The 27,910-nt window shown below is 40.5% G+C and overlaps 1 protein-coding gene across 2 annotated transcripts in view; it reads left to right on the top strand.

Moving 5' to 3' along the window:
- The window catches only part of Jcad (junctional cadherin 5 associated), a 51,787-nt gene extending 28,598 nt beyond the window's left edge, over window positions 1–23,189 (top strand). For both annotated transcript variants that reach the window (XM_027928455.2, XM_071599938.1), the window contains 2 exons: window positions 3,225–6,970; window positions 18,443–23,189. In XM_027928455.2, the coding sequence (XP_027784256.2) occupies window positions 3,225–6,970; window positions 18,443–18,477 (3,781 nt within the window). In that variant the 3' untranslated portion in view covers window positions 18,478–23,189. The remainder of the gene's footprint in view (window positions 1–3,224; window positions 6,971–18,442) is intronic.
- Window positions 23,190–27,910: the final 4,721 nt, after the last annotated feature.

Below are 27,910 nucleotides of genomic sequence, written 5' to 3'. Positions count from 1 at the left end.
ACATATGGAGCACAACTTTTCATTGGCTGGACACGACGTAGAGTTGTACCACATATGCACAGCGCACCATGGTCAAGTGGAGTCCATATCAGGGATGCAGGGTTGGTGCAATATACGGAAATCAATAAATGTAATCCATCACATCAATAGACTTAATGATAAGAATCTTATGATTCTTTATATCAATTGATGCACAGAAAGCATTTGACAAAATACAGCACCGTTCCTGTTCAAAACACTAGAAAAACTAGGGATAGTAGGAACATATCTGACATTATCAAAGCTATCTGTGCTAAACCCAAGGCCAACATCATTCTAAATGGAGAAAAATTGGAAGCATTCCCTTTAAAAACTGAAACAAGAAAGGATGCCCTCTTTCACCACTTCTATTCAATATAGTTCTTGAAACTCTAGCCAGAGCAATTAGACAGATGAAAGAAATTAAATGGATACTGATAGGAAAAGCAGAACTCAACCTATCATTTGCTGACAACATGATTCTATACCTAGAGGATCCAAAAAACTCTACCAGAAAACTTCTAGAATTAATAAATGAATTCAGCAAAGTAGTAGGATATAAAATCAATATCCATAAATCAAATGCATTTCTATATATCACTGATAAATCCTCTGAAAGAGAAATTCAAAATAGCCTCAAAGGAAAAAAACAACTTGGGAATCAATTTAACAAATGAGGTGAAAGACCTCTACAATGAAAAGTACAGAACACTAAAGAAAGAAATAGAAGAAGACCTTAGAAAATGGAAAGATCTCTCATGCTCTTAGATAGACAGAATTAATGTTGTCAAAATTGTCAAAATGGCCATACTACCCAAAGCTCTATACAGATTCAATGCAATTCCAATTAAAATCCCAATGTCATTCCTTATAGAAATAGAAAAATCAATCATGAAATTCATTTGTTTGTACAGTTTAAATGGAAGAAGTCATTGCACGGGCTTAGCACAATGCACAGCATAGTATAAGTGCCCAATTTCCCAGTCTCAGTTTCCCTTTCTGTAAAATGGCAATGACAATTGTTCCTACCACAGAGGGATGCTGGTGAGGTTTAAGTGAATAAATGGACAGAAAACACTCAATGTGGAGCTGGTATGAAGCAGCCACTGTTGGTTAGCTGTGGTATGTAGCATGGGTACGGGAGACGTTCCTGTGAGCCCAGATGCCTAGAATACTGAGGCTGTTTGAAAATCCATGTTTTCATATACACATAGACTAGAAGACACATATTAAAGTGACTATCTCTGAGAATAGCAGGATTACAAGTAATGTTTGTTTTGTACTTTCTATGTTTTTCCAACATTCATTTTCAACAATGAATATAAAATACTTTAATAATCTACAAAAAATGGTTTTAGAGTTGACATTCTCATCTGCTTAGCCCATGGTTAATCAAAATAGTTGAGTCCCCCAGGCTCCCTTCCAGTTAATGTTTCTACTATCTGGTCATTTGTAGTTGGTATCATAATATTCGTGCACAGTGTAACAGTGTTATATGGATAATTTCATTGGTTGCATTAGAACTATGATTCTAAACCCCTAGATGCCTGTTAGAACCATCTGGAGAGATTTTGAAATAAAGTGCTATCAGGCTCCTTACAAGATCAATTAAATCCAAATTTCTGGGGTTGGGTCCTGGTATCTGTATTTTCTGAGGGCTTACTAGGAAAGCAGTATGTACTATCAGGTAGTGAAGCACAGCCTGCATTTGATACTACCATTTCCTGCCTGACAAAATTTCCCACAAACACAGCCCACTCTCCATCTGTACCTGCTCTTCCTCTGATCAATCTCAAAATCAGCCATAGCAGTATTTCCCAAATAGCTTAAGGATAAGAATCCCCTGGACTGCTTGTTCAAAACACAGATGCCTGGGCTAGACCCAGACCTACTGAATTTGAACTTTCCTGGGTTGAGATTTGGTAATGTATATACAGTCACATGTCACCAAATGATAGAGCCACATTCTGAGAAATTGTACTTAGGTGACTTTGTCCTTGTACAAATCTCTGGCATAGGTCAATCATGCAATATGGCCTCTTGGTGCAATTAAGAGAGAGGTTAAATGTACGAGGCTGCCACTGTTTTACAATAGATTTTTTGAAGAAGTAGAAGAAGTACAATTAAATGAATGACAAAAATATTGTGTACTAAATATATAAACCAATAGCATAGTCATTTATTATCAAGTATTATGACTATACATAACTATATGTGCTGTATTTTATATGACTGGCAATGCAACAGGCGTGTTTACACCAGCCTCCCCCCATACACGTGAATAATGTGTTACACTGCAACGTTACAGTGGCTACAGCATTACTAGGTAGTAGGGATTTTTCAGTTCCATTTATAATCTTACGAGAATACTGTCAGATATGCGAATATCATTTACTAACCTTATGCTGTGCATGACTGGGTGATACTCACCATAGGGGAAGTATGCCTGTGGTATTCAGTCTCGGCTGCATACCAGGGACACCTGGGGAAACCTGGAGGAATTCTGATGCCTGATCACTCCTGATGTTCAAATTTATAATGTGATGCATCTAGGACACTGCTTGGCCACTGGGATTTGTAAGATCCCTCCTGATTCAGATGTACAATCATGTTGACACCGTACTGACTGTCCAAGTAAAGTCCTAGGACCAGCAGCATCCCCTGCCCAAACCTTGTTAGACATTCCTACAGCCCTGTCCAGTTACTCTGAATGAGAAATGGGAAGGGAGTCAGCAGCCAGTGTTTTAGCAACCCTTCTGTGATTCCCACTCCCCCTGAAGATTAACAATCACTGCTGTGGAGTGGCATCATCAAAAGCAGGTTCCCAGAGATTGCTCAGTAAGTCTGGATTTAGCCAGGAATGTGCTCAGATTGTCCAAGGCCACACCTTGAGGAACTGTTCCAGGGCATGCCCTTGTTCCTTGGGGGTTTTAACGTAAAAGCCTTGATATCTCATACACCCAGCATCCTTTATGTTCTTCTGGGCAGCCTGCTGCTGCCACTCCTCAGCCTTTGCTGGCAAAATATGTGGCTGTCCTCCACCTATGATCATTGGGACTTGTTTTCCTTAAAATTGGCAAACACTGTGATTGGGTAGCAATCTTTCAAAGGCACTAACTTAAGTTTGATTTCACACCAGCCACAGAAGCAGAGAAGGGCATGTTTCTTCTGGGTGTAACATCTACGCCTCTTTGTTTCTTTTGTAGGTTTTATAATCGACCCACCTTAGCATGGTCCTCTCAGCCCCAGATCGGTAACAACCAGGCCTATTGGAGAAGAGGAGGACAGGAGGTCAGTAGCTTGCTGAGTCCAAGAGACCGGCAAGACCTGGAGGTCAGAGGAATGGCCCAAGCCCACAGTATGCCCATCCACGTGAGGGAGGGTTCATGGGAAGTCGGAGGAAGGACAGAGGACGTGATGAAGAAGGCAGTTTGGGAAGAAGAGTTGAGGATGTCGGGTCCTGCCAAGTGGCAGAACGTAAGCCTGGAAAGCTGGAACCAGCCAAGGAAGTTAGGGAAGCAGATGTCTGATGGTGATGGGGAGAAGTTGTTTCAAGAGCTGTACCCATTCATTCAAGGTGAACATGTGTTGACTTCTCAGAACAAAAAGAAATCCCGGTCATTGCCTCGAGGCCTTTCCCCTGATAGCCTGAGCTGCATGGAAATTCCCATTCCATTAAGTGATGGACATGTACCAGATATTCCTTTGATATCACCGTATGCTCCAAATTGTGTGCCACATTTGGAGTCCACAAGGAACCCTGAGAAGGGTGGCTCCCTGACCCCTTTTTCCCGGCCTAAATTTGGGAGACCCCTCAAGCCTCCATTGTATGGCTCACACCAGCAGACCAGAGGAGAGAACAGCGACTTTCAGGGCAGCCAGCAAACAGACCCCCACGGTTCCTACCTGACCAAAACTAATGACTCCAGGCATGAGCTCAGCATGTCAGATTCTGGCTTGGAGCCTCCAGTTTATGTGCCTCCGCCTTCATACAGGTCGCCCCCCCAGCATATCCCAAACCCCTACCTGGAAGATACAGCACCCAGACACGTGAGTAGTGAACACAGTCAACCGCCACATCTGACTGAGAAGCCTGGGGCCAGTTGTCCACGTCCTTCTGGTGTCATTGGAACAGGGAGTGAGTACAGCACGAGCCCTGGCTCTCCTCGAGGGCTCCCTCAGTTCCCCAGTCCTGTCACTGCCCATGAAAGCTCTGTTCAGTACATCCCCTTTGATGATCCACGGATACGACATATTAAACTAGCTAAACCCATGGGTTTCTGTGAAGAGATGAAGCTTGATGATAGACCATATCACTCTGGTCCCGTTACTGCCCAAGAGCCAGCTCATGGGAAAATGAAATGCGATGGTGCCCTTGTGAATGCACAGGGCCCAATACCCCTGTCGGAGAATGAGAGGAGCCTGGCCTTTGCTGATCCCAGCCCCCGGTGGCTCTGGGGCCAGCGCCCTGGGAGTGGGGAAGATGGAAGCTTCTCTGACCAGAGAGATCCCAGCGTTTTAAGAGAACAGTGGACTGGCATAAGAGGAGGCCAGCATGGACGTGAGGAAGGCCAGGTTTCCTCCCCAGACCCACAGAGTGAAAGTACCTGGGAAATCCAAACCAAACTCAGAAAGTTTGAAACTGGGATCCAGACCAAGAAAACTTCAAAGAAAAAAATGAACGAGACTATATTTTGTTTGGTTTCCATCCCAGTTAAATCAGAATCACATCTGCCAGATATAGATACGAACAACAATGACTTAAAACAGAGTGCTGATAAAAAGCACAGGGTTGATAAGAGCACAGCTCTGCAGGAACAAAGTCTGTTGAGCACGTCTTCCACTGACCTGGAGCTGCAAGCTCTCACAGGAAGCATGGTCGGGAGAGCAGAGTTCACAAAACACGATCTGAGGGAACCAGAAGAAGACAGACAAACACATGACCTCAGATTTATCCACCTTGCAAAACACAGAGAGTTCAAGTATTCTAGCCCGTGGCCAGGGCATCAATACAAAGATCAGCAAACTCAAACCAGTTTCTCTGAAGAATCCCAAAGATCCCAGCTCCTTCCTGATGAAAACCTGGGAGGGACGAGTAACACAGCACCAGCCCCCAAATCCATAGAACCCCCTGCCTCCAGAGCTCTCTTGCACACAGCATTAGTGTCTGGTGACCAAAAGCAGAACCCAGATGCTCATAACCTAAAAGGTCAAATGTCCCTCAGCCCATCTAGCAATAGTGCTTTCTCAAGGACTTCCTCATCTGTGAATCAGGCACCTGTGCCAAAAGTGGGCCAGAGTCAGCCTTGTGTGGTTGTCCAAGAACATGAAGCCCACCCTGCACCTAAGCCTGAGGTGGTGAAGGGGGAACCCATGGCGGGCCCCTGCAACAGTAAACAGCCATTTGGTCAGTTTCTCTTGAAACCAGTTAGTCGTCGACCTTGGGATCTGATCAGTCAGTTAGAAAGTTTCAACAAGGAGCTTCAAGAAGAGGAAGAAAGCTACAACAGCAGCCTTGAGGAAAGTGAGACCGAACAGCAGCAGGAAGACTACGCTGACTCCAGACTGAGGAACCAGGGCTTCCGTGAAAACAAGGAGCAGCAGCCGGGGGTGGCGGCGTCAGAGGACCCAGGGTTTCATTTGGGAAGAATTATAAGTAGATTTGAGAGCTGGAGCGAGGAACCAAATCCTGGCCACCCCTGTGCCCGTCCTCAATTCCCAGGCCCTGTGCAGGTGGAAGATGGCAGAATTGGCGCTTTCCAGTTGGCAGATGGAGGCCTACTTACAGAGAAACAATGCCAAAAGGTTGTAAATGGAATGAATGAGCTGCTAATCAGCCCAGGTCCTGTGAAAAGAATGATGTCTTCAAGACCAAGTGACACAAAACCAGCACCTCTGTCCTATCTGGCTGAATCTAAAAAGCCACCAGAAAGTCTGAAACTCACCAATGCTCTAAGTTCTGTGCAGCTGAACAAAGGGGTCTCTCCGGAGAATGATGGTAAAGAGAAGGGCACAGAGGTCCCACTGTCCCTTACTGTCAAAAATCGAGGCCTCTCAGCACCAGACTTACGGTCTGTGGGGCTCACAATGGGGCAAGAACAGAATGTCAGTAAGTTAGATGGATCTTTGGGTAAAGGAAGAGCAATAGAAATACCCCAAGAGGAGTCCCTGCAGGAGAGGGCAGAAAGGATTCTGGGCATTGAGGTGGCTGTAGAGTCTCTCCTGCGGGGCACCAGAGCAGGACAGAGCCAACCACCCAAGTCTGATGCAAGTGCCTGCAGCCCAGAATCCTCCAAGGAAAAGTCTCTACCCAGCTCAGTGCCATCAGATGCACCCCTGATTACCACTGATGCCTTCTATGGCAGGAGAAAGTGTGGCTGGACGGAAAGCCCCCTCTTTGTAGGGGAAAGGGCTCCCCAGACTTGTGAGCACTTGAATGTGGATGGGGTCCTTACCAGTCAACCCACCAGCCCTGAGCCTCAGCCCAACCATTTGGAGTCCAAGTCCTTTGAGCCAAAGGATGTGGGGTCAAAACCACCCTTCAGGTCCACTTTGTTCCATTTTATAGAAAGGACCCCAAATGTGGCAGGCTCAGAAAAGAGGCTCAGAAACCCTTCCAAAGCAATTGAAAGTTTACAAGAAAAACTGGCATCCCCCCAGAGGAGGGCGGACCCTGACCGCTTGATAAGAATGAAAGAGGTGAGTTCCGTGTCTCGGATGAGGTGCCTGAGCTTCAAGAACATAGACTCTGCAGAGGAGGCGGAGGAACTGAATGTCCCAGGGAGCCAGACCTCGCAGCCAGGAGGACCTGTGTCCCTGAGCAGTGGGGACCGAGCATGGAGAGCTGGGCACCTGCCCTCTGTCTCCAAGGATGTCATCTCTCAGGAAGAAAATGGGCATCTGGCAGGTCAGAGGGAGCGGAAGAACGTGGATCAAGGCTTCTGGTGCCCAGGTGAGAAGTTAGGCAAGAGGGCCAGAGTTTGTTATTAATTTGAAATCCTAAATTGATTTAAAAAAAAAAAAAAGCGTTGTCAATATTGTAAACCTGCATATTCCAAGAAAGTAGACCCTGTGGATCATTTCATCAAAAGAATGTTCATTTTCAAAGAATTATCCAGAACTTTTCCTTAGAAATCGGAATCTTTTATAGAAATTATCCATGTAAACAACTGTATAAAATTATCTATATAATCAACTTTTCGGGCCACTTAATATAAGGAGGTGAAACAACAAAGCATCCATTATCCCAGGCAACTTCATAAGTTTCCTTGGAGACCACAGCATTTTACCTCCTCCTAAAATAACAGGCATTCACCAAGTGGTCTTCACTGCACTTTAGTGTATGTTATGAAAAGATACACCAGGTTGATGTCATCATCAGTCCCTTTAGGTTGTGTCCTACCTTTGTACCTTCCCATACTCTTTGCTTCCCACTTTTTCACCCTTTATGAAACATTTCAAGATTTAGTAGGTAAATTCACAGTTTGCAGTGTCTCAGCACCCCACCCCTCTAGAATTCACCCACTGTCTTAAGTCCATTTCTGTTGCTGTAACAATACCAGAGACCAGGTTATTTATAAAGAAAGATGTTGTACTTTTGCTGAATTCTGAAGGCTGAGAAGTTTGAGATGGAGCAGCCGTACCTGACCACGGCCTCATGCTACTCATAACAGATGCACCTGCAGGTGCACGTATGTGACAGAGCGAGGGGAGGTTCCAGGCTCACCTGTAACAACATGGTCTGGAAACAACCGACCCATTCTCTGTATTACTCCCCTTAAAAAGCAGTCACCTCTCAAAGGCCCTGCTGCTTTTCAGTACCTTACACTGGGGATTAGCCTCCAACATGAGTTTTGATGGGGACAAACCATATTCAAAACACAACCACCCGCCAGCTCTGTTTCTTAGTCCCCTAAGTTTTCATTGCTAAATCTCATGTGAGGCATTCTGCAGCTAGGCGTTTGAACCCTCTCTGTTGTCTTACCTTAATGTGTTTTTGCGGCCCCCTCTGTTTCATGGAGCCACTGGGCAGTTTCCCATTAACAGTATCAGTGATTTTTTTTTTCATAAACTCAATTTCACTGTCTCATCTGTGATGAAAACAGACCCAGCAAATTCTTGGGATCTCTGGGAATTATCTTTAGACACTGGGAATTAATCCATTATATATCCTAGAAGTGACTAGACAAGTAGTTGAAGTAAATATCAGAAAGTTCACATCATAAACCACAGTCTGGAAGGAACTTCCAATCATTGAGTCCAGACCCTTTTATAGTGAAGGGAAACTGCCCATGAGTGGAGTGTCGGGGAGCTGCCACTTCCTGAGTCAGTCCGTCTTCCCAAGCTGCCCACAAGTGGTGCTGTTCCCTTCCACCCCTACTTTTGTTTTCTTTTTGAAATCTAAGAGTTTAGAAGTAGATGGGAAAGGGCAATTGTTTCAGCTAGGGGAATCTAGAAATTTTAATTTTAAAAAATATACTTGGTGCACTTTAAAAATCTTTTCAGAAATGCAGTATGATTTTTAGCCAGTGTTGCCCTGTTCCTTATGCAAAATGCATTGTTGATACAGTCTGTTCATCATGGCTTTGTTGGGGCCTTTGACTTGGCAAGTTGGCTGGGCTTTTGCTGAAGAAGACAGTACTAAGTTTTAGTCTTTGTCATTTTAGTGGAAAAGGTTTTTACATGGTCCATATTTTAAGCTGTTGGGATTGATTGATTTTTAAATTGACAGGCAAAATTGTATTTATCTTGTACAATGTGATGTTTTAAAGTATACATACATTATGGAATTACTAAATCTAGCTAATCAGCAATGTGGTACCTTACATGGTTATCCTTTCTGTGGTGATAACAATGTTAAATCCACTCATTTTGCATTTTTCAAGAATACAATATACTGTTACTAACTATAGTCACTAGGCTGTGTAATAGACCTCTTGACTTTATTCCTGCTACCTAGCTATAATTTTATGTATTTTGACCAACATTTTCTCATTCCCCTCCAAACACCCCAGCCTCTGGTAACAACTATTCTACTTTTTGCTTCTATGAGATGAACATCTTCATATTATGTGTGAGTGAAGTGACTCAGCATTTGCTTTTCTGTGCCTGGCTTATTTCACTCAAATTGTCTTATGTTGTCATAAATGATAAGATTCAATTCTTTTTATGGCTGAATAGTAGTTCATTGTGTGTATGTACCACATTTTCTTTATCCATTGATAGTCACTTAGATTGATTTCATACCTTGGTTGTTCTGCACATAACGCTGCAAGGAATGTGGGAGTGCAGATGGCTCTTCAACATGCTGATTTCCTTTCCTTTGGATATATATCCCAATATTGTGATCGCTGGATCTTAGGGTAGTTCCACTTTTAATACTGTGAGGACCTTGCATCCTCTTTTCCATTACAGCTACACTAATCTACATTCCTACCAGTAGCACATGTGTGTTCCCTCTTCTCCACATCCTCACTAACACTGGTATCATTTGTATTTTTGAGAACAGCTATTCTAACAGGAGTGAAGTCATATCTCATTGTGGTTTTGACTTGTATTCTCCTGACAATTAGTCTTGTTGAACATTTTTTTCATATATCTATAAACCATTTGTGTGTGATATTTTAAGAAATATCCATTCAGATCCTTTTTAAAAATCAGATTTACTTCTTGCTATTGAGTTGTTTGAGTCCTCGTTTTGTATATTTGCCTCTTATCAGGCATATTGTTTGCGAATGCTTTCTCTCATTCTGTAGGTTGTCTCCTTACTTTGTCATTTCCTCTGCTGTGCAGAAGCTTTTTAGTTTGTTAGAACCCATTCGTCTATTTTTGCTTTTGTTGCCTGTGTTTTTGAGGTCATATCCAAAAAGATATCATTGCTCAACCAATGTCATTGTCTCTATGTTTTCTTCTAGTAGTTTCATGTTTTGGGGTCTTACATATAAGTCTTTAATCCATTTAAACTGATTTTTGTGTATGGTGAGACATAAGACACTAATTTCATTTTCCTATATGTGGAGATCCAGTTTTTCCACCATCATTTATCTAAGAGACTGTCCTTCCCCTATTGTTTGTTCTTAATACTTTTGTTAAAAAAAAAAAAAATTAGTTGCCCCCCAACTGCTTGGGAGGCCGAGGCAGGAGGATTGTGAGTTCAAAGCCAGCCTCAGCAAAAGCTGATAAGCAACTCAGTGAGACCTTGTCTTTAAATAAAATACAAAAAAGGTCTGGGGATGTGGCTCAGTGGTCAAGTGCCCCTGAGTTCAATCCCTAGTACCTCCCACACCCCAAATTTAGTTGCCTATAAATGTGTGTATTTATTTCTGGGCCCTCCATTCTGTTCCATTTGTCTGTGTATCCGTTTCAATGACCATACCACAATGTTTTGGTTACTATAACATTTTAATGTATTTTGAAGTTCAGCCTCTAGCTTCAAGATTGCTTTGGCTATTCAGGGGTTTTTGAGGGTCCATACAAATTTTATAGTGTCTTTTTAAAAAATCTATTTCTATGAAGAAATAGTTTGGTATTTTGATCAGGGATTGTAATGAATCTGTAGATTGCTTTGGGAAACATGGATATTTTGACAATGCCTGTTTTTCTAATTCACATCTATGAGATATCTTTCCACTTATTTGTGTCTTCAATTTCTTTCATCAGTGTTTTACAGTTTTCAGTGTTGATATATTTCATCTCCTTGGTTAAATTTATTCACAAGAGGATTTTTTTGTAGCTATTATAAATGAGATTCTTTCCTTGATTTCTTTTTCAGATAGTTTGCTATCAGTGTATAAAAAAATTACTGGTTTTTGTATGTTGATATATCCTGCAACTTTATCAAATTAATATATGAGATCATAACAGTTTTTGATAGTTTTTAGAATTTTCTCTATATATGCTCATGCTATCTGCATACAGGTATGATTTCTTTCTTTCTAATTTAGATGCCTTTATTTTTTATCTTGCCTAATTGCTCTGTCCAGGATTCCTAGTACTGTGCTGAATAGAAGTGGTGAAAGCAGGCATCCTTGTCTATTTCAGATCTTAGGGGAAAAACATCTGACTTTTCGCCATTCTGTGAGATTAGCTGAGGACTTGTCATGTATGACCTTTATTGTGCTGCAGTGCAAACCTTCTGTACTTAATTTGTTCAGGATTTTTATCATGAAACAATGTTGAATTTTCTCAAGTGCTTGTTCAGTGTCTATTGAAATGATCATATGTCCCTTATTCTTCACTCCATTAATATGATGTATCATATTATTGATAAATTATTGAACCATCCTTGCATCCCTCCATCATGACTAGCATTTTTGATGTGTTGTTCAGTTGTGTTGCTAATAACTTGTGGGGGATTTTTTTACATCTTTTTTTGCCAGGGATACTGGCTATAGTTTCCTTTTTTATTGTTGTTGTGTCCTTGTCTGACTTTGGTATCAGGGTAATGCTGGTCTAAGAGAGTGGGTTTAGAAGCAGTTCCTCCTCTTTAAGTGTTTGGAATGATTTGAGAAGACTTGGTAATGGTTCTTTAAATAGTTTGTATGGTTCAGCAGTGGAACCCTCGGGTCCTGGATGTCCCTTTGATGAGACACATTTTATTATTGATCCAACTTCCTTTTTCATTATTCTGTTCACAGTTTCTATTTTCTCATGATTCAATTCTGAATGTTGTCTAAGTCGAGGAATTTGCTCATTTCTTGTAGGTTGTTCAGCCTCTTGGTGTGTGATTGTTATAATAGTCTTCTGAGTCTTTGTATCTCTGTAGTCTAAGTTGTGATGTCTTCTTTTCCATCTCTGATTTTATTTGTGTCTATTCCACTTGTTTCCTAGTCTAGCTAAATGCTATCAGTTTTGTTTATCTTTTCAAAAAAAACAACCATTCATTTCATTGATCAGGCTTCTGGGGTTTGTCCTGGGCTTCAGTGTGATTCTTTTCCAGCACCTCTTTTCAAAAAAATGACAAAAAAAAACTCCACTTGATTTCAAGTGCTAGTTAAAACTTGATATAGACTTTTAAAGCAAGATTCCTCATTTATAAAATCTGGATGATTTCAGCCCTGCTTCTTCCTGTAAGGGTGTTGTTTGTTTGTTTAGTATTTTTTTATTTGTTCTTTTTAGATATACATGACAGTAGAGTGTATTTTGACATATTATACATACATGGAGTATAACTTATCCTAATTAGGATCCCATTCTTGTGGTTGTACATGATGTAGAGTTTCACTGGCTATGTATTCATATATGAACATGGGAAAGTTATATTCGACATTCTACCATTTTTCCTATTCCCACCCCCCCTCTTTTCCCTCCCTTCCCTTCATTCCCCTTTGTCTAATCCACTGAAATTCTGTTCTTCCCTATGCCTCCCTTATTGTGTGTTAGCATCTGCAAATTAGAACATTCAGCCTTTGGTTTTCTGGGATTGGCTTATTTCATTTAGGATGATAGTCTCCATATCCATGCATTTACCAGCAAGAGTCATAAAGTCATTCTTCTTTAAGATTGAATAATATTCCATTGTGCGTACATACCACATTTTATTATCCATTCATCTGTTGAAGAGCACATAGGTTGGTTCCATAGCTTAACTATTGTGAATTGAGCTGCTATAAAATTGATGTGGCTACATCATTGTACTATGCTGATTTTTAAGTCCTTTGGGTCTGTACCAAGGAGTAGGATAATTGGGTCATGGTGGTTCCATTCCAAGTTTTCTGAGGAATCTCCACACTGCTTTTCAGAGTGGTTGCACCAATTTGCAATCCTATAGCAATATATGAGTGTACCTTTTTTCTCACATTCTTGCCAACATTTATTGTTACTTGTATTTCTCATAATTACCCTTCTGACTAGAGTAAGATGGATTCTCAGTGTAGTTTTGATTTGCATTTCTCTAATTAGTAGAGATGTTGAATATTTTTTCATATATTTGTTGATTGATTGTATTTCTTCATCTGTGAAGTATCTGTTCAGTTCCTTAGCCCATTTATCGATTGGGTTATTTGTCTTTTTGGTGTTAAGCTTTTTGAGTTCTTTATAGAAGATATAGTCTATTTTAGAGAAGGATCCATGTGCTGCTAAGAATAAAGTATATTCAGTCATTGATGGATGATATATTCTATACATGTCTGTTATTAATTATATTTCTTAGTTCTATAGTTTTTTTTTATTCAATTGTTTTTTTTGGGGGAGGGGATCTAGTGATGAGAGAGCATGTTAAAGTCACCCCAATATTATTGTGTTGTGGTCTATTTGATTCTTGAAATTGATAAGGCTTTGTTTGATGTATGTAGATACTCCATTGTTTGGGGCATAAATATTTATGACTGTTTTGTCTTGTTGATGTATAATTCCCTTAAGCAGTATGAAATGTCCTCCTTCATCCCTTCTGATTAACTTTGGCCTGAAGTTCACTTCACTTTCTCTTATATGAAGATGGAAACCCCTGCTTGTTTATGAGATCCATGTGAATGATATGGTTTTTTCCATCCTTTTACCTTCAGTCTGTGGGTGTCTTTGCCTTTGAGGTGAGCCTCTTGGAGGCAGCATCTTGTTGGGTCTTGTTTTTTAATCCAGTCTGCCAATCAGTGTCTTTTATTGGTGAGTTTAGGCCATTTATAATCAATATTATTATTGACAAATGATTTTTATTCCATCTTTTTTATTTATTTCATGTTTTTTTAATTTGAATTTGATTGACTAGTTTTTTTAGTGTAATTCCTCCCTTTGCTGGTTTTCAGTTTTATTTTTCATTTCTTCTTTATGAAATATTTTATTAAGTACGTTCTGGTGTGCAGGCATTCTATTTGTGAATTATTTTAACTTTTGTTGATGTAGAAGGGTTTTTTTATATTTCATCATCGATTCTTAAGCTTTATTTTGCTGGGCTTAGTATTCTTGGTTGACATCCATTTTCTTTCAGAGCCTGGTATATATTTTTCCAAGACCACCTAGCTTCAAGAGTTTGGGTTGAAAAATTATCTGAGATCTGGATTAGTTTCCCTCTAAACATGACCTGGCAGCCTTTAAAATTCTATCTTAATTCTGTATGTTAGTCACTTTCATAATAATGTACGACCCCTGTGGGCCTGTTGAAATTTTGTCTGTTGGTGTGGGTCTGTTGAAATTTTGTATATTTGAGGTCCTATAAGCTTCCTGTATTTGATTTTCCATTTCATTCTTAAGGTTTGGGAAATTTTTGACATTATTTCATTGAAAATACTGTGCATACATTTAGTTTATATTTTTGAGTTTTCGTCTAGTCTGATAAATCTTATATTTGGTCTTTTCATGTTATCCCATATTCCTTGGAAGTTCTTCTCATTGTCTTTTAACATCTTTTCTCCAGGGTCAATTTTATTTTAAGATTATATATTTTGGCTTCATTGTCTGAAACTCTGTCTTACAAGTGGTCTAGTCTACTGGGGGTGCTTTTCATTGAATTTTTATTTGGTTTATTGATTCCTTCCTTTTCAGGATTTCTGCTTGATTTTTTTTTTAGAATATCTATCTCTGATTTTACTCCTACATTGTTTTTTACCTCACAGATTAATTTAACTATGAACATTATAAACTACTTCTCTGACATTTCTTTTACTGTGGTGTCAATGGATTATATTATTGAAGCATTTTGGTTTGTTTGAGGCAATTTGTTCCCTTCCTTTTTCATGTTGTTTGTGTGTCTACCCATCCAACAGTCTGTGTCTAAGGAAGTAGACTTTCTACCCTGTGGACTTATAGTGTCCCTGAAGGTCTCTAATACCTCACCATTTAGGGGGAGACAAATAACAACAATAACCAATGCAAACAATATACAGAGTTAAACCAAGTACTTCATGCTGTGACATCTACAGTGTTAATTGTCACAATAAACAAAATGATGTGATCATTTATTGCCTGCAGTAAAAACAGTAAATTTGCAAAAGGGTTTATAATTTTGAAAGGTGAACAGAGAAAGAACAGAAGTGATGTAGGGTGTGGTGATTAAGAGGGAGGAGGAGAGAAAATAAAAGTAAAAATTAAAGGAAGAGTGAAAGAGAAGACAATAGAGATTGGTTGTTAGCAGAAGCAAAGAGAATCAAGAGAAACTGATAAATGAGAGAAAAAATATATAAAATAAAAATTAAATAAAATACTAAACAAAACCAAAATACACTAATCAAACATCCCAATCCTTAAAATACTGATCCATGAAAAATAACTGCCTTCAAAACATGGTAGAAATGCAAAAAAAAGTAACAAATATGAATATGTATAATTGTCCATGAACCATTCAGGTCACAATTAAACAGATAAAAGAAAGAAGAAAGAATATAAATTAAAAAAAAATCTCAATGAAAAGCTAAAAAGAGGCTGGAAAGGGGCTCTCTGCTTTAGGCCCAAAGTGGAGAAAATCAGGGAAGGTTCAAAGAAGCCAGAGAGCACCATCAGGAGGCTAGACATTAGCACACCTTCAAGGGCAATAGCTTTCAGGCCCATTAATGCGTGAAATACCTACTGGGGCATATCTTGGTGGATTTTCATCAGCCGAAATAGAGCTCAGAGAAGCAGGATTAAAATACTCCACATTTTGGCTTTCCATCACAGTGATAATCAACTTGAAAACAAGGAGAGATTTATTTTTGTTCACAGTTTCAGAGGTTTCAGTCCATGGTAAGTTGGTTCCGTGGCTTTGGGGCCTTTGATGAGACAGCATGCCATGGCAGAAGCTCATGGCATAGCAAAGCGTTCTACCTCATGGTGGATGGGAAGTGAAAAAGACAGGAAGAGGAGGGACTGGAGTCCAAACATCCCCTTCAAGGCTCACTCCCAGTGATGTAATTTCCTTCTACTGGGCTCCACTTTCTAAAGGGGACATCACCTTCCAGTAATGCCACGGTCTAGCCACCAAGCCTTTAACACATGGACCTTTGGGGGACATTTTTCCAAACCATAGTACCAGGTAACCACCCTACCTTCAAGATCCAGACTATCCAGAATAGTAGTAGCCCCTTGTCCTCTTGGATGGGTAAGCACATGAAATGTGGTTCATTCAAATTGAAATATGTGCTGTAGGTATAAAATATGCATCAGAATTTCAAGACTTAGTACAAAAAAAGAATATCTTAATAACTTTTATATTTAATTTATATGTTATAATGATAACATTTTGGATATATTTGGTAAAATAAAGTATATTATTAAAGTTGATTTCTTTTTATTTGTTTGAATGTAACCACTAGAACATTTAAAACAACATTACAGTGCTCACACCATATTTTTCTCGAACCTAGACTATCCACGAGCTAATGGAAGAGCCTGTTGTTTTACAGAGTTCTTTTCATGGCTCCCATGTCTGGGCCCCAGGGTTGTGGGCCTCAGGTATGATTTGAAGTTTTGTGGATGCTCAGCCTCCCTCAGACTAACTGGAATCGTGCCCTTAGCCTCCCTCAGACTAACTGGAATCATGCCCTTTCCACATTATCAGCCATAATGACCTCCTGCCTCATTCTCAGTGTCCTCTTTGCTTATAGGCGGTCCCTTCAGAACTGGCACACCGTGAGGCTGATTGAGCACAAAACTCTAGTGCTCAGCTGCAGCTGGCTTCTGTGGGCAGAAGGGTGTTGCTAAGTGTAAAATGTCAGATGGCGCTAACTCATGTAGACTCCACTTCCTTTCAGCCAGGTTAGCCCTGGGGCAGCTGATCACATCTGAGCAGGAGCAGCCTTCTGTTCCTCAGTGCAGACTGTCCCATCCAGTCTATAACATCTGCTCAGAGAGCTCCCAACACTGTCTTAGTTGTCGCCATTATGGTACTTAGCATATCATAAATATGTGCACCAAATGGAAAAGGTTCAAGAAGGACATGGTGAAGTATTTTGCTGCTAGAGAAGTCGGAATCTAAGTGGCCTTCATAGCACATAGTTTGGCCTTCATAGCACATAGTTTTTCAGATGGATTTCAGAAAAGGTTGTTTTGCAGTTGTTTTCCTTAGTGACAAATTGTATCAACCTTCCAGATTCTTTTTTAAATGACTCACCTTTTGTACTGTGTTGAGCCTTGCTTTTTTCCCCTTTTTTCTGAGCTTTGTTGAGGTATGATTGACAGGTAAAAATTATATATATTTAAAGTATTTTATACACCGTATTTTATACACACACACACACACATACACATATTGTGAAACGAGTACTACATTCAAGCTAGTTAACATCTGTCATCTCACATAGTTAGGAATTTTTAGTATGTGGTGAAAACACTGAAGATCTAACTATTACAGATCTTCAGCGTACCACACAGCATTATTGACTATGCCACCATCCTGAACTGGTCACACTCTTTGACTAGCATCACCTCTTTTCCTGGACCCCATCTCCTGATAACCACCATTCTGTTCTCTGTTACTATGAGTTTAACCTTTTTAAAATTGAGATCATATAGTATTTGTCTTTCTGTGTCAGGTTTATTTCCCTTACCATGATAAAAGATTCATCCATGTTATTAATGATATTTTTAAGACTTAATGATATTCCATTGTATATATGTGAGAGAGAGAAACATTTTTTTTATCTATACATCTCTTGATGGACATTTAGGTTGTTTCCATGTCTTGGCTGTTGTGTGCATAGTGCTGCAATGAATATAGGTGTGCACGTATCTCTGACATTCTTATTTCCTTTCCTTTGTGTATGTGTCCAGTAGTGAGATTGCTGGATCATATGGTAGTTCTATTACTAATTTTTGAGGAATCTCTATAATGTTTTAGTTACTATACCACTCGTTGATGGCCACACATTCAGGATTTCAGGATCCCCAGGCCTTGATGGGACAGTATTTGATCATAAAGATGTGTATTCTAAAGCAAGCTTTCATTATAGCTGTAAATCACAAATAATAATTTTTTTAAAAAAGGTGAGAAAAGAAAAGATATCCTCTGTAGCATCAGCCAAGGACATTACTGCTGGTTAAGAAACTCTCCATGTATCGTTAATTCTATTCCACTATGAACAACAGGAAGGAGTCATCAAAATATTAAGCAACTTGGGATGAGGCTGTAGCTCAGTGGCAGAGCGCTTGCCTAGCATGTGCAAGGCACTGGGTTCAATCCTTATCACCATATACAAATAAAATAAATAAAGGCATTCTGTCTATTTACAACTACAAAAAAATTTTTTAAAAAAATTAAACAACTCACATTTTCCCATCTGTTTGAATAATGATCAAACATGTTTCTTAAAAACAACCTTTTAACAATAGATTTTTATTTTCCAGTGAAAACAAGATTGTTGCAGTGTCTAAAAATGAATTTTATACTCTTGTGGATTTGCTCTCTAAACAAATTTATTTCTAGGCTGAGGATTTTTAATCCTCAAAAAACACACTAGTTAAACATAGCGCTAATTTTATTTCTTCTTCCCTTTTCTTTTCTCCTTTTTTTCTCTTACAGATTCCTATGACCCAAGCAGAGTGGAGAGGGTGTGATGAATTTCTAGTGAAGCTTGGGACCACCTTAGTTTGCTGGTTGATTATTCCCTGATTGAGTCCATCCACCCATCTTGTCCAACAGAAGCTAGCAGCTCTGGTCTTTAGTGTACTGATTCCTCCTTCACCACTGTCAGTAGGAAATCTTTCATTCATACAGAATTGCTTGTGAATATAAAGCAATAGTCTGTTGAAACCATCTGTTTTTATAACATGAAGCTCTAATGCCTACATGTAGAAAAGAGTTTTCACATGCAATCTCCTTCCTGATGAATTTGGCCAAGCTAATAAATAGTTTGGTGTTTATTTGGTTCCAAGTGAAAATGTAGACATGGAAGATATAATGAATGATTTTGAAAGGACCATGAATGTCATTTCCCCTCTGAATCTCCTCAGCCTGCAGTCCACACTCACGCTAAGGGGTTTAGGGTATAGGCTTTTGCCCAGTGTTTGGGCACTTCCAGTAGCGGGTAAATGTGAATGAATATATATGATCCATTTCTAATCAATTTGGTCTTCTGCTGCTGGAAGTAACTTTACTTGTAAGTAACTTGCCATCAGAGGATAAAAGCAATATCTTTAAAGTTTCTAAAAGAGAACATTTGTACTGTAATATACTAAGAGCATTATTTATCTGGCAATGAAATACTTTGGTTGTTTGCAAACATGCCATGGTCTGCTTTGCACTCAGTATTATCTATTTTTATTTTCTGTATGGATGTTTAGAAATTCTTTATATGAAAAATAATTGCTGGTTTAAAAATAGACCATTTTAACAAAGTAACTATATTTCTTTTTACAAAATTGCTATTTTTCTATGATGTAAACAGTTGTTAGGCAGCAGATTTTTAAGGAAGTATTATTTTATTTAAGAGTCTATCCCTTGTGTGAGAGGAACCCAGAGAGGGTCCGCTCTTGCTTTAAAACATATGTCCCTGACCCATTCTTAACTATTGCTTCTATTTTATTTTAGGAAATGTCAATATAAACATATCACAGGGTTAATAAACTTTCACAAAATTTTCTTTTGCAAATGTAGCTATAAGGTTATATTTGATAATATCCCTCTACTTCAAACCAGCCTACATCTTTACAACATTTTTTACTGCCATATCAATTAAAATTACCAAAAAACATATTTCATCTTTTTATGTCTATGGGGATCTGCCCTGATGCCATACCTTCCTCCTCTTCCCCTCCCCTGTCTCTTTAAAGAAATGTGTATTTTTATTTAGAATGATTCTGAATCAGCCTCACATTTTTAAAAAGTGCTTGGAGATATTACAAAAGTATTATAAGGCCTATATATTCTACTGTGTTTAATATTGCATTAACCTGCACAAAATGTATGCATTTTATGCATTTTTTCCTTCTAAGTAAGGTATTCTTATGAGCTAAGATTTTCTATATGGTTTCATATCTTTTCCCTTCTTTCCTTTTTCCCTTCCTCCCCTTATTTCCCCTATTATGGTTTTTCTTTCTCTCTTTATTATTTTTTGTTGTTGTTGAGAAACCACCTCATCTATTTTTAGACATTTCAAATTCCTAAAATGTGAACCATTGGCTGGTCTGTCCATAGATCCTAAAGTGATGGACTGGGTTTTGTGGCCTGCTCGTATCTGTACCATATGATGTTATTTCATAAGAACCTCATGTATTTGGACCATAGCAGGCACAACAGAGTCTAAGTCAGTCTAAATACACTCACTTGCAGTCTTGGTTCCCACCTGTAGTCATCTCTTTCCAGAGCATGGTGCTATGAGAAGTTAGAGGAGACTCCAGTTTTCACAGCAGCAATCAGACAGGCCCAGTCTCTTCCCAGGAAAACTCTGGTGGGTCACTTTGTTATGACTGGTGAATCATTCAAGTCATCTGATAGAAAGAACTCAATGAGGGCTGAGCCACTCGGAGATCTCTGTACTTCCCTCATTAAAAGCAAATGAAAGAAGGTACATGTACATATACCTACGTGCACACACCAATGTATGCATACGCACATAGGCATTTCATATACATAAGCTCTGTTCTAACTTCTTAAGTTTCATTGATACCAACCGAAACTTCTTTTAACAAAATAATTAAAATTTAGCTCATACCTCAATAGAGAAAAAAAGACTCCTCAAGGGGGAAAAAAAAAGTTGTATCTTATGTGTCTCAATTCTTTTCTGTTTTTATTTTATTCTCAATTGCTGTATCATAGTTTTCTGGAACCATTCTGCATTTAGTGAAAATTAGTACTATTTATGTTTTTAACCCTAATTTTTCTGGATTCAAGCCTTTGTAAATCTTTTGAGGGGGTGATTTTAAAGTTAGTAACTTGAAAATTTGACTTTTAAACTTTCATATTCTGAAGTAAATAACAGTTTCTAATCAAAAATAGATTTCCCAGAGGTTTTGAAATTAATACTAATTATACTTTCATTACTCATACTTCTCATATATACACGCCTGTGGCTGGAAAAAAAAGTGTTTGTTTTGTGTTTTTCATTGTTCTTCTCACACATGATTTTCTGTTGGTGTTTAATAATTTGGAACTGGTAAAGTTAAAAGTTCTAATTTTGACCATTTTAACTAAAAATTGTATAAAGAATTATGTATGAAATGTATTTCTGGATTTGCAAAAGGAGAGAGAAATTATAATAATTTAGTTCTAGCTGCCTTTCTTTGAAGAAAATTTATGAATGATTGCAAATCATTCTTTATTATCATTTTCAACCTTATGTTTTGCAAATCCCAGAAAACTCCTTTCTAAAGATGCAACCAGTCCCTGTTTGACTCTTAAGAATTATTTCCATATCATTCATAACTACTTGGATATCTTTTTTCTTAAAGACCCTAAAATATGGATCTACTCTTTGATGCTCTGGTTTCCTTACTAGAATTGTACGTCTGTGTTTTGATTCAAGTGGAAATTCTAAGTAGGACTTTTTTCTTCCACTTGGCTGTTGGTACAGGGCTGTCATTCATGGAAGTTCAAGTATTTAAACTCAAATGACTCTGAACCTAGATCCTGACCACTTTTCCCAGCTGCAGAATGACTTACTCTGAGCATCCTGGTTTGGGGCTTCTGAGGAAATCTGATGGAGCGGATCTGCTGTTGAGCCAACTACATCCCAGATCTGAGCAGAAGGGAACAATGGAAGATGGCATTAACCTACCGTTTCATCCTGCAGCTCCCCGAAGGTTGTGTTTGCGTGTTTGGGCTTTTTCATTCTTCATTTAAAATGAGGAAATAATACACTATTGTCAGGTTAACATCTCTTGCAAAGTAACCAGTGCAGCCAAATTCTGTCTCTAAATATCTGAACTTAGAGAAACACTTGCAATTTCCTAAATTCTTATGAACGATTACATTAATGTTTGGGAGCATTGTTCTGCCAGATCTGGCTGTGCAGGGGAGAACCAAGCCTAAGAGGAAGAGTAGGAATGGGAGTGTGTTTCTTAAACTGAAGCTGTTGCAGGCCTGGAGGATTTTTGCATTTTCTTTCTGTTTTGTTTTTGACTGCACATTCTGTACATCTGTTTATGGGAGGCGAGTTGCTACTCAGGACAGAACTTAAAAGACACATTCCAAATGACCTTTAAGAGTCAGCATGGTGGGAGGTCCTTTCCTGGAGCAAGGGTTGGTCCACTCTGGGACCCACCACGCTAAGAGGGGAGACAAAACATTCAAGGAAGAGCAGCTCCAGCCTGCATGTTATATTGAAAACAAAGGCAGTGGTTAGAACTAGAAATTCAGATAGAAGCCTCTTGAACAGGTCCATATATTCTAGCCACCTGTCCATTAAAACAGTCCTTGAGTTCATTAGCAAGTGGGGCTATGGCCAAAGTTCCTGTGCATTCCTGGCCTTGACTTTTGAGAGCCCCTCTCACAACTGTTTACTAATCCAGTAGAGGCCAGGGAGGTGCTCCTTCTGTGGTCTCTGCCTACCCACAAGCTTAACCCAAAGGCAAGCCAGACTGCTGCCACTCATCCCCGTGCCATGACTGGGAGCGAAGAGGAAGCCTCTTCCAATGTGGAGCCAAGCCCTGCTGGGGCTGGCAGCTAAGCCAAAAGAGCAGCACCTACTTCTACCTCCCTGCACCCGAGCCCTGCAGCAAAGCCCAGATGTGTTGCACTCTGTCACACAGAGCAAGAGGGAGACAAAGGCAAGTTCAAGTCAAGAAACAGAAGTTAGAAACAAAAACCAGTTGTCCAAACCAGGAGAAACCCATAGATTATAAAAATCAACAAAGGACTCTCCACCTGCGTCTGCCAAGAATCAGAGCCCTGGCACTCAGTAAGCTAAGCAGAAGCATCTCAAAATAGATTACTTGAAGTAAGTAAATTAAAATAAAATTAGGGGAAGACAAGGCCCTGCAACCCCACAGAGATGTTTTTTTTTTTCTTTCTTTGGGCACCTTTACTACCTAGGGCAGGTGGAGAGGGTCCTGGGAAGACTAGACAGTAATGGCCATTTACCAAGTGAGGTCACCACCTCCAGATAAGGCAGTACAGGAGACCTTGGGTGATGAAAGGTGAAGGACGATGAGGAAAATGAGCACAGGGAAGGCAGAACAGAGCAAAGTAGCAGATAAAATGCCATCAAAGCACAGATGAATGCCTGTACAGAGCTCTTGTATTTCTCGGCACAATGTAAATACCCTTATGTTTCAGGACGGCTGGCCTGGTCCATAACACATGTTCCAAATAAAGATTTTGCATGGAAATACCTATGTCTACTGTCTTTGGCTGTGGGGGTAAGAGCTGCCCAGGATACCCTATAGACTGCTTCCCAGAGGGCAGCAGACTGCAGGGGCAGTAACAGGTGGCATGGGTAACAGAGGCCCACAGAATTCCAGCACCTTGGTTCTCCAACGAGTGTTTCCTGGGAGTTGAAGGTCCTGCTGCATCTCTCCCAAAGCCTTTGCCAACATGGTGGAAAGAGGCCTAGCGTCAGTTCAGGGACTGGGTACAAATTTTGACTCCACTGCTGGCCACATGGCCTTGCACATGTCACCTCTTGGCTTCCCATTCTTCAACTGCCTCTCCCACTTGAACATGAGAAGCAAATATGTAGAAACCCCTCCCCTAATCTTGTGGGTGTGCCAAGCATGGAGAGCAAAAACGAGACCTTTGCCTTATGGGGAAAGTGCTTGTGTGGCATCTTGTAGGTTTTAAAACCCGGGGTCCGGCTTTCTCATAGGGAGCCTTGTTCCCAGGGTGGCGTTTCTGGAAGCATGATGCTCTTGGTTTGTTATTGCTAGAAGTCAGGCCAATAAGTGAAACTACTTCTTATGAGGTTTAAAAAAAGCCCTCCTCTCCAAGTTAAGCTTCCTCCCTCTCTCATTAGCTTTCATAGGCTGTTTTCCTCATTTCTGCCTTGACTACGTGTGTGGGGCTCAAAGATAATTGATTGTTCCAGGACCCTGTAGGTCATCTGAAATTTCACATCCTATGTAGTTGTGGGTTTTAAAGTAAAGACTATCCCCCAGTTGTTTGATAATTGAATCCACATATTAAGAACTGAAAAGAAAAAAAAAAAAGATGTCCCTGGACCAAATCAATGCTGTAAGATGAAACTTAGAACCTAGGAATTGGAGGGCCTAGTCCTGGGCCTGGCTGTGCCATTAGCTAGCTGTCACCCCGGCCACCCACTCTGAGACACTTTACTCCATAAGAGGAAAAGGGGATTGAACTTAATTTTCTGGTTCCTTCCAACTCTTAAGGTTATGTAACTTATTTTTTGGCAAACCTGAAATTCCATAGGGTCTTCTGCTCTGCCAGAGGGTCCAAGAATAAAACAATTTGTAAACTATGGCTGTGCATGACTGAGGGCTGTGTCCTAACCAGGGTGGGAGTCCTGCCATCATTTCCTGCATCAGGGTGGTCCACTCGTCCATTCCAGTGACTTACCATGCTTCTCTCCCCTCACCATAGCTATGGACCAGCCCAGGGATTGACAATATACAATTCTCTCAGCATACTTTTCTCATGTTAGGGCAGGGCATGGGGTGTTTATGAGCCTGGCAGGTGGCCCAACGCATTAATAGACTATATAGACTGCTTTTCTCACAGTTTAGCTGTTCCAGGTCCTTACACTTAGGTTCAAAGATGTTTGTGTGGTGCTAACTGAATTCAGGCTTTCTGCTTCTACCCCACACATATATCTCCCCACAAGGTGGTCAGCCTACAGGACACAGGCTGGCAATGCTGTCAGTCACCCCATCGTTCAGGGTTGTTGGGGCTACTACGCCATGGGAAACTGAGTGCTGGCCCTCATGGGTCCAGTGGGCCTCTGCTTTGGTTTTGGCTGGAGAGTCCAGCTTTGAGTTAGGGGAGGTTTGTTCATAGACTCCGTTTGCTGTTTCTTTTCTTGACTGCCCCCCTCTGTCCTGTACTTCTACTGCATTAATTGTGGGTATTTTTACATAACTGAATCCCACCACTATATTCCTGAGGTTAAGTTAGCAGATTGGCTTATGTAGAAATATCCCAAATGTGCATTTAAAACCAGGGTTTCTCTTGAGTACTTAAAATAAAATGCCCAACATGAGAATGAGGGGAGGAAAAAATCCAGTACTGTTGTTTCCTTACTGTGTACCAGATATGTTTTAGGTGTTAACTCATTTAGTGCAGATAACACTTTATAGTAGGAAATCCTTCCAAAAGGCTGAGTTGTGGCTTGCAGCACACAGCTAGTAGCAGAGCAGGGATTCAACTATTTTATTAACTCTAAAATTCATGCTGTTCATCTTATGCTTATTGTATCCCAAGAGGATGAGAGAATGATCCTCCTATTTAATCAAGAAATTCAAAGGTAAACAGGCTTATTACTGAACTCATTTGTTAGGATCAGGTTCAGCTGCCTGTGCCAGGAAATTGGAAACAACAATGGCTCTAACAAGATGGAAGAGTATTTCTCTCACTTTTCAAAGAAGTCTGGAGGCAGGCAGTCCAGGGCTAGCATGTCAGCTCCCTGGCCATTGGGGAGCCAGGCTCCTTGTGACTTTCTGTTTCTGCATCCTCTCAGAGCGGCTTCCATTCTGAAAGTAACCCATGGTCCAAGATGGTGGTTAGAGTGCCAGCTATCAAGGACTCCTTCTAGGAAGCTGTTAAGAGAAAGAATTCTCCCTCAGAAAAGTTAGCTTCCTTTAACGAGACATCCAGAAATTCCTACATTCTTCTGCCCACATTCCGTGTGTAAGAACTATATCACATGGTTAAACTTGCTGCAAGAAAGTCTGGGAATGGTTGTCTTTTTAACTAGACATCAGTATGGTTCTGAATAAAATCAGTGTTCTGTTACTAATAAAGTGACAACAGATATTGACTGTCATGCAGCAGCCTCTGCTACAAGAACTACCTACAGGCATTGGCCACAGTGCGCATGAATGCTCACCAGCCACGGTACAGAGCAGTTTGTGTGCCTTAGGTCTCTGTGGAAAGCCGGTGTGATGGGACCCTTCTAGGAAGGACAGGAGATTTGTCTTACAAAAGACTACACATGTTACCCCAAAGAAAATGGGAGCTTTCAATACTGTTTCAGTCCAACCAGGCAGCAACCATACGGCTAACTGGACCAGCTGTAAGCAGCTGTCATTGCAGTCAGATGCAAACCCTTCCATTCCTGGGAGCTACACCCTCACAGGAAGGAAGTGGCTTTGTCCCATCAATGTTCCTTGCTGTTCACAATAGGGATGTGAGGAGGGGTGAATGGTAAATGCAGGGGTAGAAATGCTAGGTTTATGGTGGAACCATAAACCTTGACCATCCTTGTCCTTGCTCCTGTGGAGATTCTTGGCACCCTCCATAGAGGCAGAAGCTGTGGACCCTGGGCTGTCTAAATAGAGGGTCCCAATGAGTCTCAGGAGAAAGCCCTGGGGGGGGATGGGGAAAGAACTGCTGGGTGGAGATTGAGGCAGGGAAGGACTAGGGCCAGGGGATAGAGAGATGGATGAAGCAGTGCAGCCTCCTGCATCCTGGAAAGTTCCATGAAGAGCTGAGGTCACTGCCTTCCTTTCCCTCCCTGTGGATGACCCCACAACCTTGGAAATCCTGCCACTGCCCTTGTGGCTGTGGGTTCAGAACAAACCTCTCTGTTGAGGAATCAGGTGTTACATGGAATACCTTGCCTTTCTATTTCATTATTCCAGCTGGTCTCAGGGGCAGCAAGGCAGAGGTTCTGAACCCTCTTTCCTAGTTATTGAGTTTGGTTTGTTGTTGTGTTTGTGGTGCTGAGAACCAAACCCAGGACTTTATGCATGCCAGGCAAGCACTCTACCACTGAGCCACATTCCCAGCCCAGTTCTTGGGATTTTATGTATAGAAGTATCTCTGAAGATGTGCCCCAGAAATACTTTTATTTTCAGACTTCATAACTAAAAGCAAAAATAAACTAGAAACCCACAAGAAAGCATCTAAAGAAGTTGGGAAGAGCTGTGGTAGATAACAATGTTCATGCAATATTAATAAACACAGCATCATATATTCTGCAGGGAATAGTGCATACCCCCAGTGCATCTTCTAGATGAGGGGACAGGGAGGGCCATCTGAACAACGGAGAAGAGGATAATGGGGGAAGATGGCTACCATATTTCTGCACATCTGGAAAACATGACTAATAATTTTCTTTATCTTAAATAAATGCTCTCAGTGAAATTATTACCTTCCTTTGATTCTTCATGCACCACCATTTCAGACACTTTAAATTGTGAAAAAGAAATGTGCCTGCATAGTCAATGAAATATGGTAACTAACCATAGTTCCCTTGCTTTTTCAGGGTCCCTCACTTCACACATGCACTTCTGCCAAGGGAGTCCCTGGTTGGGCTGGTTCTGGAATCAGGGTGTAGGACTTGCGTCCATGAGCTCCCCGATGACCCCTATAAGTGAGGACTCTGTGTAACCCAATACCTGAAACTTGTTAAAAGAGAAGGAGGCTAATTTTGTGTGTCTGAGGTGAGGATCAGGACACTTCATTTTTAGTTATTACATATCTGACTTTGATGCAAGCAGTCCCACAAATGCCCAAGGAAATTTTGATAGTCTTCAGAAGTGGCTCAAAAAACCAGCATTTTTTTCTTTGTATGCTGGCCACTCATGCTGGTTGGCCTCTGTCTTTTCTTCCCCTAATGAGGTCCATTTGGAGGTCTCAGTTGGAGCCTCAGGTTCCTAGACAGCTCCCCCAACTCAGCCAAGTGAGGTTGGGTAGCTCTGGGCCAGGCTTCTCTTTCAGGCACTTTGATGGAATATGCTTAAAGTGATGAATGTCACTGTCCCCTCCTCTTAGGCAACAAAGAGCATCATGAGGGTCTGGATTGTAGCTATCTCACCAAATCCACCAGACCAACCAAAGTTCTAGGCACATACTGATAACATGAGCTATCAACAAATATTTGTTTTGAAGCCAGAACACATGTTCAGATTTTAAACAAAAGAGGGAGGCAGAGTA

Source organism: Marmota flaviventris, chromosome 12 (genome assembly GCF_047511675.1).
Source record: "Marmota flaviventris isolate mMarFla1 chromosome 12, mMarFla1.hap1, whole genome shotgun sequence".
In the NCBI taxonomy this organism is placed as follows: domain Eukaryota; kingdom Metazoa; phylum Chordata; class Mammalia; order Rodentia; family Sciuridae; genus Marmota; species Marmota flaviventris.
Note: the sequence above shows the minus strand (reverse complement) of the source record. Positions and strands in the feature narration are given on the sequence as shown.